General features: G+C 47.3%; 1 protein-coding gene across 6 annotated transcripts in view; it reads left to right on the top strand.

Annotated features, from left to right (window-relative positions):
- ADAMTS9 (ADAM metallopeptidase with thrombospondin type 1 motif 9) overlaps positions 1-12,960 on the top strand; it is a 77,326-nt gene that overhangs the window by 50,899 nt on the left and 13,467 nt on the right. For 4 of the 6 annotated variants that reach the window (XR_014571459.1, XM_083795467.1, XM_083795468.1 and 1 more), the window contains 2 exons: positions 3,673-3,840; positions 8,865-9,038. The exons of 1 other annotated variant lie outside the window; for it this stretch is intronic. Coding sequence is in view for 4 of the 5 variants with exons in the window: in XM_083795467.1 (XP_083651593.1) it covers positions 3,673-3,840; positions 8,865-9,038 (342 nt within the window). In the remaining variant the exon portion in view is untranslated. The remainder of the gene's footprint in view (positions 1-3,672; positions 3,841-8,864; positions 9,039-12,960) is intronic. One more of the 6 variants, XM_083795469.1, reaches the window with a different exon arrangement.

Raw genomic sequence — 12,960 nt, 5'->3', positions numbered from 1 at the left:
AAATCTGCGCTCAAAAGCTTTGATCCTAATGCTGTAAGGAAAGTCCTTTTATTCTTATTTTCCATGTAAAGCACCAGGTGTGACTGCGGTCATTTTAAGGAGATAATAAAGATGATTGCAAGAGGAAGGTTTACTAGCGTCCTTAGCGCAATTGCTGTGGCTTATTTTTTGAAATAGTCCTTCTCTGTTATTTTATGTGCCGCGTTAAGAACCACCACCATGTGTTGTTTTCACACCATCCTACGCACTGGGGAGAGGATGGCTGCTCTCCCAGGTCCAAATATCAGGGGTGCTGATATTTGTTGCCGTGCCTCTGCCTCAGGCTGGAGACAGCATTTCAGAGTGATGTTTCCAAGCACTTTGGCAGAGGCAGGTTGGCCATGGGCATGTCCGAGTGCACATGATCCCCGACTCTAGGGAGCTGGTCAGTGAACAAAGTCAATACAATACCTTGGCTGCACCTTCGGGGCTGGATCCAGAGACAACTGAAAGCAGTAGGAGCCTTGCTGTTGACTTCAAAGAGCCCTGGATGAGGCTGCTGTTCCACAGCCAGCCACCCGTCCACCCCCAGCACATTGAAGTATTTTCTACAGGGAGGGGGAGAAGGAAAGAAAGAAAGAACGAAAGGAGTCGGTGAGAGGAGTGTTTTTGTCTGTGCTTTTAAAATGTTTAAAGAAGGCAAGGTCAAAGCTTACCTCACTGTGGCATTGTTATTGATAGACATTGTAAGCGGGCGGCAGCGTTTCCAGCGATGAAAAGAGCCCTGCTAACGAAATGCAAAGTTTCTCCAGGGTCAGAAATAACTGATGAGGTGACCGCAGTAGCTAGGTGTGTTGCTCCCCTCAGTCACGTGGCAGTGAGATTAAGCACTATCGAATTATTTTGTGCATATGGCTCACATGTGCCTAAAACCTACGTGCCAAATAAAAGTTGGAAATAGCTGAGAAGAATTAGAAGGCAATTATGAGGTAGGCCCTTCGCAGAGGAATTTTCGGTCTCTAATTCTTGGTTGCATCAGGTCGTTCAGCCTCTATTTTCTGTCAGAGCAAATGAGATCATAACTCACATGTGCGTGAAACCAAATGGATGTCTTAGATCTAAAAATGTACAGCTGCCTAACTTTAATGTATATTAAAGGCAGACGTAGAAATGATTAATTGCAGCATCTTGAGAATTACACTCAAGTATTAACAAAATTAGTCTGATTATGTCTCAACCTCAAAGTGCACCAAAATGTGCCTGTAGCCCTGCCATGTTGTGGCATCGGATGCCAAGATAAATGTCAGAATCTGGCTCCACACCAAAGGTAAGCAATTTGTAGAAGGGGGATAGCAATTTTGGAAATTACTGGTACCATATTATTTGCAAGAGCAAATGTTTATCAGACAACTTCAGGTCCCCACAAACATACTCGTGTTATAAAATGATGCTGTTACTCTTCCTTTACAATAAATACCAGGCCCAATGTGTTTTTTAAATTAGAGAAAGCATGCACTTTGCTTTACTGGCTCGGGATGTGGGGCAAGACAAAGCCCTGATAAAGTGTGTGAATTTAGGCTGTAGTTTTCACCATCACCTTAAAGTGGTGTTGACCTGCACAGAGAGCACTGAGGAGCACTTGAATTTTTGCTGAAGTACCACCCTTGGCATTCAGCCCAAAGACAGTAAAGGGATGGATGTATTAGAAGTTCATAACTTGGTTTGTTAGGACTTGATGTTTTCTTCTCATTGCTGATGTTCGTTGCCTGAGGAGAGATGTTGAAAGAATGAAAAAATGAACTTCTGATGAGATTTGAAGGCTTATAAAAGTAGAATAACATTAACTCGATCTTTTTTCCTATTGATACTAAAAAAAAAAAAAAAAAAGTTAAGTTTATGAAACTCAGTGATTTGTGAGTGTCTTATTTTGGAACAAAGGGACAGCGTTTCCTCTGTTTTCCAGTGCATGGTTGAATGTTGGTCTTTGGGTTTCTTGGCCAATTGTGAAATAGCAGCTGGGCTGAGGAGAGCTCAGCCCCACCACCACCTACACCAGCACGGGGCATGTGGGGATGAAGGCTCGGGGACAGGCTGTGCCATCGGTGTCACCTGGGGCACCCATCTTACACAGCCAGATCCGCCCTGACCTCCTAAAGGGCCCTTAAATCTCATTGACCTCAGGGGATGTGTCGGTCTGGTAGCGGTCTTACAACAGGAAAACAGCCTTTTTCAGGGCATCAGTTTTGTATATAAAGCTTTTATATAAGCTTTTAAGCAGCAACATCTGATCTTATGAGTTACATCCCTTTCTCTCCACGTTTGCCTGAACTTTTCCATTTTGGAGCAAGTTACTGCTCTCTCACTGTTTCTTTGTATACCTCTTAACACAATGGGGGCTGAATGATTTGGAAGTAGTGCTGTAATTTAAAATAATCACGGCTGTCAATGCAAGTGCCAATTTCTGGTCTAATGGATTTTCCAGAACTGCTACATATATAATCTGTAGTTTGTTAGGTTTCAAATGTATTCATAGGCAGGGAAGAGTTTGGGCTGTAATTTATTTCTTAGCAAATATACTGATGGAGTAGCTTCAAAAAGAAGGAGGAAGCTTTATCTCTGCATGTTTGCTCCTTTCTGTAAAGGAAGCAGAGCATTTTATATGGAGGGATGGTTGGAGCAGTGTGTTTATGCTCAAGGACTGAGCCAAGATGCCTGTGATACAGTACGTAATGAGTTGCATAACGTGTAATGAAGAAATTGAAACTGAGTCTCTGGGTGCATCATGCTGAGTAAGAGGCTTGTTCTACAAGAAACTGTCATATTAAATTCTTGTCGTGATTCCAGACCCCTTTGATTCCTAAATCTTTTGGAGGAGACTAATCTGAAATCAAAGTGAAGTTGCTTGGGGTTTGCATGCCAGAAATGGTCACATTTGAAAAAGTTCAGTGAACCTGCAGAGGGAGGTTGAAATTCGTTGCTTCACTACAAAGCTTGCAGCTAACATACCTGCTGGTTTCCTTTCTGCTTTGATTCTTCAGGCTCTGCCTTCTTCTGAGTTGTTTTCAAAATGCATAAATCTTCAGGATGAGCATGTCCTGGTTTCAGTCTTTGTTCAGGAAAAAAAAAAAAAAGTAAATCAGTCCACACTGGTACAGAGTAAAACAAACACGGAAAGACTGCATTTTGCTCCTCTGCCTTGTCCTCTGTGCAGTTATTTCCCTCTCTGAAGGTGTATATCACACTTTACTCTCCTGTTTTACCAACATTTGACCTCCTTTTGTACCAAGGTAAATGGAAATGGTCCCTTTCAAGTTGTGAGCAGATACTGAGGGCTCCTGCCTTGATCCCCGTAAGATGACTCTGCTCCTTTGAAACCACAGGAGCAATGCCAGGAATCTAGCCCTAAAGCCCGTTATCCCTGCTGAGTGCCAGCTTCTTTCTTCAATTTGATATTGGCATTCGTGGGGCTTTGACCACGAACATCGTGAGATATGAAGTACAAACAGAAACATTTCCAGCGGGTTACTTACTGCCCCTCCGTATCCCCTCTGAACTTTGTGTGGGCTGCCGGGAGCCTGGGGATGTGCTTTTTGGTCCAGGTGAAACAAAAATGCCCTGTGTAGTCATGGCCCATGTGGAACCGCGTAGCTGGCCCTGCGTGAGAGCTGATTTGTTGTTACTTTATATTTACAGTGTTCTGTCTCCTGTGGAAGGGGCCAAAAGCACCGCACTGTGTACTGTTTGACAAAGGAAGGGAGGCATATAGAAGAAGATTATTGCAAGCACCTTGCTAAGCCCAATGTGCAAAAGAAATGCAGAGGGGGCAGATGTCCGAAGTGGAAATCGGGAGATTGGGGACAGGTGAGACACGTTGTATACCCTTTTACACCCTTTGATATTCCTCCTCCGTCAAGTTGGTTAGAAGCTGGTTTTCCCATCACTTCTGTCCTCTTGAATTTTACAAGGGTAAAAGTCTTGGGCCAGCTCCTCAGGTGGCGTAAAACAGTGTAGCTTCATGGGCAGCAGTGGAGCAGCACTGATTTGTACCAGCTGAAAACGTGGCAGCTTGCTTTTAGTGTCTAACTGAAAGCAAATTCCTTGTATATTTTAAGCTCCCGCTAGAGAAGCCAACAGTATGTAATATTAAAGAGAATCTACTATTTATTCATGTTTTTAATATTGTCATTATTTAAATGTGTCACATCCCAAGCAAAATCTTCCTTAGTTTTGAGAAATCTGAAATTAATTTTATTATCTGCTTCCTGGGAAAGCCTAAAGAACAGTCAGAGCTGTTCATTAAAAATGCTTTTCGCTACCTTTTGTTTCCTAATAAGCTCATCACTTAATTTTGCTTCATTAAAAAGTCAGGCACTGATGCATAGAGCAGAGGCTGCTGGAAATGCGAAAGCGCTTGGAGTTATTAAGCATCTTGTTTGCTGAAAGCATATCTTGAATCCTTGTTTTCCTGAAAATAATGTCTTTGTCTTCACCTTGAATCTGCTGCATCACATTTTTAGCTCTGAACTTCAACTCTCTGTCTACCTCATTAGTGTGCTAATCAGCAGAATTATTGAAAATCCCAGACTAAATGAACTGTTACCTTGTAAAACATCGTGTTCTCTTGCGATCTGTCTTCTACATTCAGGTACAAAACACCAATTCTCACTGTATGCAAGTTCCCTAAAAGATAAATCCTTAACATGTCGACAGGCACCCAGGTGAACATTAGGACTAGGACAGCATATTGTTGTTTAATGTCAGCTGTTAAGAAAGGCAATAAACCCATTGACGTTTTATGGTTGTTTTCAGACTTGTATTTTATTTTTTATGCTTACCTTTGAATTCATGTGATAGCAGTGTTTGCCACTGCATTTGTTAAGGGATAAGTGTACATTCACCGTGGAGTTTCAGCTACTGAGATCTGGGTCCTTTACACCAGGTCTGACTGAGAGCACCCAGGGGCACCCTCTCTATGGGAGCGCTGCTCCCATATTGACAGTTAACCCCCTGCTTTATTATCTGCAGGACTAAACCCTCAACTTTATATAGGAAGCTAGATTGAAAATAAAAGGCTATTATATGCGCTTGTCATATCCTATTTGCACCTTATTTAAAGTGACTGCTGCTGAAAGTAATTTTTTTTTTTACAGCTAATAATTGTAAACATAATAATGTAATGGTCTGTCGATTGCTTTAAAACGCGCTAATTTTAATTGATAAAAGTAAGTGTTTCAAAATTCTCAACATTCCTCCGCATGATTGGAGTTAATTTTATGCAAGTGGAGAAAGAAACACAACTTAATTGGAGGACGAGGTGATTTATGGCCTGAGGTAATCTCTTGTGACTAGGCAATTAAGGAATATTTGTATGCTGATGAGCAGCGAGGAGCAGGCAGCGCGCTCCCAGCACACTCTGAGCACCGAGCACCGCACCAAGGGTGCTGCAGGTGCTCGGCATGGAAGCACCCACTGCAACATCAACCCCGGCCTCAAAGCGCTTATGAGCAGGAAAGCCAAACCCCAAATGCAGCAGAGACAGCTTGCCCGGGGTAGTTTAATTATGTCTTATTCCCTCAGAGGAAATAGAAGTAGTTTGGAAGGAAGCACAGCATGCTGAATGCAACTCAGCTCTTGTCTGCGTGCGAAAATCAGAGGGGCTCCGGGGGGAGCGGCACAGCTGCGGTGGTTCCACCAGCTCGGTCCTGGGCTTGTTGTTATCCTGCCCTCCGTTTCTCCTCCAAAGCGTTTTTTGGGAACAGGGCAGCAGTTTGGGCATCCTCTGCCGGTTCTAAGAGGAGCGCACTTGTCCCTGCAAGAGGTGCGCACGGCTTGTGGGGTTTTGCAAAAGATTTAACGCCGAGGTGGATTTAGGTGCCAGACTTCTGGGTAAGGCTATGAAACAGGCAGGGGCTCAGCACCCTGCTAGCCAGTAGGTCGGGACCTAAGCGGGCACGGAAATGTGGCATCACCTTCCCCATCAGCGGTGACACTGGAGCTGTTCATAGGAGCCCGGTCAGTTTGCTTTTAGGTATTATTAAACAAGCTTTCTGAAGGCCTGGTTGCCACGTAAAGATAATCCCAAAGCCAAGCTGCTGTGAGCTGGGCACCTTTGCTGGCTCACGGGTAAGCCAGCAAAAGTCTGCGTGAGAACTAAGGCAAGGCTTTCCCATACAAGTGCATCCTCCCTGTCGATGCACAGAACACGTGCTGCATGTGCCTTTAGTTTTTTCCTTTTACTTTTGGGAAATGCTTCAGAAAGATTAAAGATGAATCCCTGTCAGCAGCCGGCTGAGCCAAGCGCTCTGCTCCCAGGTGCTTTTCTCTCTGGATGTTTTGTATTCAGCGGCTGGGTAATTCTTTTCTGGATTGTTATGAATCTGCTTTCCTACAGCAAAGCATTTTTAATATCTCTTAATAATCAGAAGGGAAGAAAAAAGTCTTTTTCTCCAAGGTTTAAATTTGCTTGTGTTTGCACTGAAATGTCAGATTTAATGTGTTTGTATCTCCTAAATGCTATCAATTATGGCCATTTACCTTTCACTTAGTAAAAATACCAATATTTATTCTGCTGTCTGGCATTTACATATTTCAGCTACGGGCTGAAATCCCACCTTGTGTTTTCATAAGGTAGAGCTTCTCCACGGCCGCGCTGGCGCTCTGCAGCTTGCTGGTAGACTTGCTCAGTAGAAAAAGGAGCATTCCTGGGGAAACGTATGGACTCCACAGGAAGGACAAACAGGCTGCCTGGCTCCTGCCATCCCATAGGGGAAGGAATATACGGGTACAGCACAAGCTGGCAGCCCCAACCTGGGTAGCTTCAGGCCCGCTCTGCTTGCAGCGTTCAGCAGAGCCAGCCGGCTGTGTTTGTGCAGGACAGGTCACTGACCGGTATTCTGGATTAAAGCAGCTGGGATGAAACTGGTTCAGGATGCTGCCTTTTCATGCCTCTGCAATGCCTCTCTGGGATTTCGAAGCCTGCTGTAAATGCAGCCGGGGCACAGCAGCGCTGGTGCCCCGTGCGGCTGGAGGGCACCGTGGTTCCTGGGCCACCGCGTGCCCTGGGAGAGCCTTTGAGCCCTCGGCTAGGGGGAACCTCCCTGTGCCCGCTGCCAAGTAGCCAAGGAAAAGCTTTTTGCAGGAGGGTGTTTTCGCATCTCTCCCAAGGGACGTTTCAGGACACGGCGGTCCCGGGGATCTCGCTCCCTGAGCCGGTGCAGTGCTCCCACGGCATGGCCGCCTGCTAATGGGGCCAGGTGGCAATATTTACCCCCCTCAGCTTCATGGCGGGGGGAAAGTTTCACCCTGAGCATGGAGCAGAACAAGTTGAGGGCTTTGCCTGGAGCCTCGCAATGCCAGGGACTGACATCCCGCTCCGCAAACCTGTGCTGTCCGGGCATCGCACGCGGCACAGCCCCTCTGGAGCGCCCCAGCGCAACCTCCTTTATCACGGGGTTCCCGGACACGTGCTTTTTAGGTGGGTGATAAATGCAAAATGCGTTTTAGAGCATGGTGTGCATCCTGGTGCGTATTATTCGGCAAGTTCGTTGCCATTATTCAGTTTAAGCATCCCCTCTGGAATGCGTAGGACAAACAGCGCTGTTAATCACAGGGAGGCAGCGCAGCATATGGGAAGCATTTGCATCAGCAGTGACAGAAATCTAGCTGCTACTTTCCTAAGTCACACACACAAAAGAAACAAACAAACAAAAGAAAACCTTACAAATCTCTGAAGCCAGGCAGAAGTTTTCAGTCAGCTTTCTTAGGTCCTTTTGGCTTTATGGGGTATTTATGGGGCAGCACTATGGAGGAATGCTCCCCAGAACTAGACAGGAGAGGATTGCTTCCCTGTTATGCGCCGCTAAATTCCCTGCCTTGAGAAAACTCGCTTCAAGGGGTGTTGAAATAGTGGGCCATAATCTCGTTTGATAAGTTCCCACATAATATATTAATGAGGATGCTTATACTAATTGTTAATTCAGCAAAAGTTAATTGTAATAGCTGTGTTTTAAATGAACGCCTTTGATTTTTACACACTTCCTTTTATAAACACAAATTCCTTCTGTTCCACATCTCTGTAATATACTTCAAGACCTAGCAAGAAAGAATCCATAGCAGAGAGAAGTATTGTTAAACATGTTACATTATGCAGTCACAACAATAAGAAAGGTTGTGTGAAAGAAAAAAAAAAAAACAACAAGCTGTTAAAAGCATTGCAGTGCAGAAAATAATTTGAAGATGTCTGAGAAAGAGAAATTCAGGCTGTTCTCGCTGTGCCTAGAAGTGGGCAGAAATGTGCCCACAGTATAATGAAGGAAATGGGAGGGGGGGAAAAGAGTAGCTAATTTAAAAAAGACATTTCTTTTCACAATCCTACAGCACGTCCTGACTTCTGTGCATGTTTAGATGCATGCTGAAAGGAATTCCAGCTGTATAACTTTACCTCTCTGTTGCCGCACTCTTTCTTCTGTATCATTCAAGTTTGCTTTTCCTTAAAGCCCACTCCGATGATGCTCGTGGCAGTCGATGTACTTTGAACTCTTCCTTTTTGTTCGGAACGCATGAGAAGTAACACACAGAGCCTTGCTGCCACTTGTTCGCTGTCATATAACACTGCTGCTATCTCAGAGGTTTCCGCAAACACAAATCCCGTCTGGGAAAACCTGACCCCTCTGAAGCCAGCGGCCAAAATTCCCGCTGGCTTCAGCGAAGCAGGAATTCCAGCCCCTGCTCTGCCCTTGCAAAAAAATTTTCCCCCGCAAAGCAAGCGGTGCAATGCCTGGAAGTTTCAGCTCCGGCATTTGCGCCTCGCCGAAGGCAAAGCAGGGAGCGAGCCCCGCGGACGGCTGCGACGGCCACCACCGCTCACCTCTTGTCCCTTCCTCCAGTGCTCGGTGTCCTGCGGCCGCGGCGTCCAGCGGCGTTCCGTGCACTGCCACGGCGGCTCCCCGGCGGCGGCCGAGGCGGCAGCGTGCGACCCGGCGAGCCGGCCTCCGTCGCAGCGGGACTGTCACCTCCCCGAGTGCCCCACGCACCGCTGGGCAGCGGGTGAATGGCAGGCGGTAAGTGGGGCCCCCCGCGCCGCCTCCCTCGGGCTCTCGAGCGTGAGACGATGCTGTAGGAGGGATGAGGGTGGGGGTCTGGGTCCTGTGCCCTCCTTTTATTTGGGGGTTTGGGGTTGCAAGCAAGGCTTGCCAAAAAAAAAAAAAAGGCAGGGATGTTGATGCACGCTGGCTGTGCCCCTTTCCGCACTGTGCCGGAGGGGGAGTGGAGAAATACGCCAGCAGAGTTAGTTTCTTGCGTTGTGCTGCCCTGTGTTTGGCTGGGACCTGTGCAAATGTTTAGCGGATTTGGGGTCTGGTCCGTGAGGCTGGGCTGTGACCCTCCTCGGCTGGAACACTTCTTGAAAGAACAGGTGGACGTCGGTGGTTGTCCCTTTCCTCCCCCAGCTCCGTCTGACAGCTGCCGCCGTCACTGAGCTGCCCCAGATGCTCCCAAAGCTTCTTGCTCAGCGAGGGCAGCGTGGAAATGAGGTCTCCTAGGGGTGATGGTGGTCAGAATCGGTCCCAGCAAAGCCATCCAGGAGCAGGGATAGAGCCGGGGTGGCTCAGAGAGCACCCCACAGTGCAGGTGATGGATGGCCAGAGGTTGTGTGCGCCCAGCTGCCTGCTGGTGGTCCTGGGGAATGGGCTGGTGGTCTGCTGGTGGTCCTCAGAAGGTGGCTAGCGGTCCGTGGCTACCCAAATCGCTATTGAGGAGAGGCAGGGCAGGGTCAGAAGCGTTTGGGGCAGGAGGAGGTGAGTGGCTGGAAGACAAAGGGCCGCTCTCCCAGGCCCCTCCTCGCGGTGCAGGGGACTGCCAGCCTTGGGAATGGGACCAGCACTGGGGGAGCTGCCTCTGGTGGTGCAGGACACATCCACTCCCATGCAGGGGATGCCCTTGTCCCATAGGTGAGAAGCCTCTCCCTCCAGGTTTATCACCCTCCCTGCAAAGCCAGGGCTGGCCCCAGGGGCTCGGCAGCAGGGGCTGGATCCTGCACCCCCAGAGCAGCAAAGATCCTGCTGGTGGTGGAGGCGAGTGATCAGAGCCTGGTCCTCATCACCCCGATGCCTGCGGTGAGCAGCGCTGGGGAGCAGGACAAACATTAATCAAACAGGGGCTTGGCTTTCATTGGCATTCAGACTGCTTTTATATTGCTCCTGCGTTGCACGGGGGGGCGTCCTGAAGCAGGACGAAGTTGAGATGCCTTCCCCTGCCCAGGCGGTGGAAATGCAAAACAGGGCCTCCTGCTCCAGTAACAAAGGATGGGGAGGTGCTGCCAGCGCAAAGTCTCTCTGTTCAGACGCTTCCAGAGCCCCTATTTAAAAAAAGAAGAAGGAAAAAGAGGGGGAGAATAAGAAAAGGCAATCTACTGATGAAAGGAAAAGCATTTCATGCTTGCAGAGGCTGTGCAACAAGCACTGCAGCCAGAAAAAAAATAAATAAATAAATCACGGTGAACACAGCGTGTGCTTTCCTGAAGCCTTTCCTCCCCTGCTGGCTCGTGCTCAGCTCGCTGCTGCTGATCCAACAAACCTGCTGCTGTGCCTCGGCCCCACCGGGACATCGCAGACAAGTTCAGCTTCCTCCCCTCTGCTGTGCCCGAGTCAAAATGCCACTTTTCCCACCCCGTCCCTTGGTCCCCTTTCCCTTAGTTCTGTGGCTTCTCAACCCAGTGGTGAGATTCCCCTGCCTGCCCCCACCCCAAGCCCTAGGGGGGATCCAGGGGAGCCCCAGGGCTCCCCACTGCACCAAGGAAATCCTTAACGTTTTACCCAGCTTTTTATTCCAGGGGAGCTTTTTTAGCAGGGTGACTTGAAAGTTTCCTCATCCATAAATGGTGGTTAATAGAAACATGCAAGTGTCACCCGATGCGAGCTCCCCCCTTCGGCTGATCCCAAACAGTTCCTCTGAGCACTTCTTATTTTGTTCCGATGTACCCGGTGAAAAAAGCAACGTCACCTCCTCCCCAGCCCTAAGTCCTGGCTGCAAGTTACCTGTAGCGAGGAGACACAGATTGCATCAGCATTCGCTGAGCAATGAGCCCTAATTGACACGAAAGGCAGGATGCAAAATAACATCCCAGCGCTGTCTTGTTCTTGATTTCTTATCTTTAAAGGGAATCTGTCAAGAGGTTTTCTTTTTTTTTTTTTTGGTTCCGTTTTGTTGTTGTTTAGAAAAAGTTCATTTTGCCAATGAAAAGTGAAAGGGAACTTATTGGGAACCATTTACTGATCTGTTATAGTATCGCCGTTAATTAGCTGCGCCCACACCAGGGAGGAGAACATCAGTAGAAAGGGCCTGGGTAATGTCAGAGTAAAAGTGAGGGCAGGGTCACAGAGAAAGAGGGGAAAGTGGTGGATAGAGAGTTTTTTTTACATGGGCTTGTGGGGAGGGACAGTGCCCAGCTCTGGAAGCTGCAATGTAGTTCTTGAATCTTTGACATTTTCTTTTCAGGGGAAAATTAAGCCATCCTTGCATGATTTGGATTCCAGAGTCACCCAGGGGATGTCTGAAGTGGGGTTTCTTCCCGACTGTGTTTCAGAGTTAGATTTAGGAAAAAAGAAAAACCAAGAAACACAATGAATGCTTGCACAAAGCAATACCTTCGGGGTTTTTAAAATTTTTGTTATTATTACTTGTCTAAAATAGCTGCAGAGCTGCTTGAAACAGTCCTTAACTTGAACTGCCAGGAAAACAATTCAAAATTTGGGAAATGGGGCAAAAGAGACAAATATTGTCACATGCCTAGCCTGTTTTCAAGTTCTTGCTGTCCATCCCTGTTGACCCCTGCTGCTGTTCTCTTATGTGAGGTTTCGATCGGTCATGAGCATAAGATTTCATACAAAATCTGTCCCCGTTCCAAAGGACGAAAACCTTTCCATGCTAGCTGAGCTGTCCATTTTCTCTGGGGTTATGTTTTATAACCTTGCTGTGGCTGATTGGAACCTCCGCAATGTTTCTTTGAATTGTTTTATTATGGTCTCTCTGTCTTTGTACTGTATTTAATATCTCAGCGGAATTATTTTAATTGCCATTTATCCCCCCAAATACAAATAATCAAAGTTCAATTAACTGATGGTAGCAAGATGTGCAGAGCTGGCACAGCTTTAGTTATCCGTATGACCATTATTTGTGGAGAAAAAACAAAGGAGGGTGGCATATGTTTGAGAGTGCCAATCTCCCATCAGCAATCAGTGGTTTTAAATGAGGATGGGCTCATTTGGGATGTGAGAGCTGGTCGTGGCCAGTGTCAGAAGACCCTTTGATGGCAAAGAGATTGTTCACCCACCTAAAGTTAATCAAATTTAGGCTTAAGTTTACATGAGGAAGGGGAAATGTGAGACCAGGGGAGCTTTGAGCATCCCGCAGCCATGCCCCGCTGCGGTGAGTGCCTGCTCAGGGAAGCCACGTGGGTTATTTGCAATAACTCACTTCCATATTTTCCTTACATAATATGTCAGAAATGGGCAAATACAGCAGAGTTTCTTTGCTCTCTGGCTATATCACTCTCCAGCAAATTCCTCCAGCTCCCGTAGCACCACCGTGTTTCGGCACAGACCTAGAAGCAACTTCCAGTGCGACGACTTAGAGCAAGAGAGTAAATAAGGTCGAAAGCGCACGAAGCCCTCGGGGCCTTCTGGCAAACTGCAGATTTTGCAATGCTGCCTGTTGCCTAAGAGCTGCCGAGTTATTCCTTTGGAATAAGCTCTGCTTTGTAGGGCTGGCTCCCCTTCCCGCCCCCTGGCTTGCGTGCTTACTGGGTATTTATGACAAATATTATGCTGTGTATTGATTTGGGGGTTTTAAAGCCCTCAAATAATTTGCCATCTTGATCCTGACTGCTAATTACAGAAAGCGGGGCCTGACGGTGCCTACGTTTTGCAATTAGGTGAACCCTCCAAGATTTGCTAATTGCAGGTGAGCCAGGAGAGCAGGAGCTGC

The sequence above is a fragment of the Anser anser genome, assembly GCF_964211835.1.
Source record: "Anser anser genome assembly, chromosome: 12".
NCBI classification, from domain to species: domain Eukaryota; kingdom Metazoa; phylum Chordata; class Aves; order Anseriformes; family Anatidae; genus Anser; species Anser anser.
Note: the sequence above shows the minus strand (reverse complement) of the source record. Positions and strands in the feature narration are given on the sequence as shown.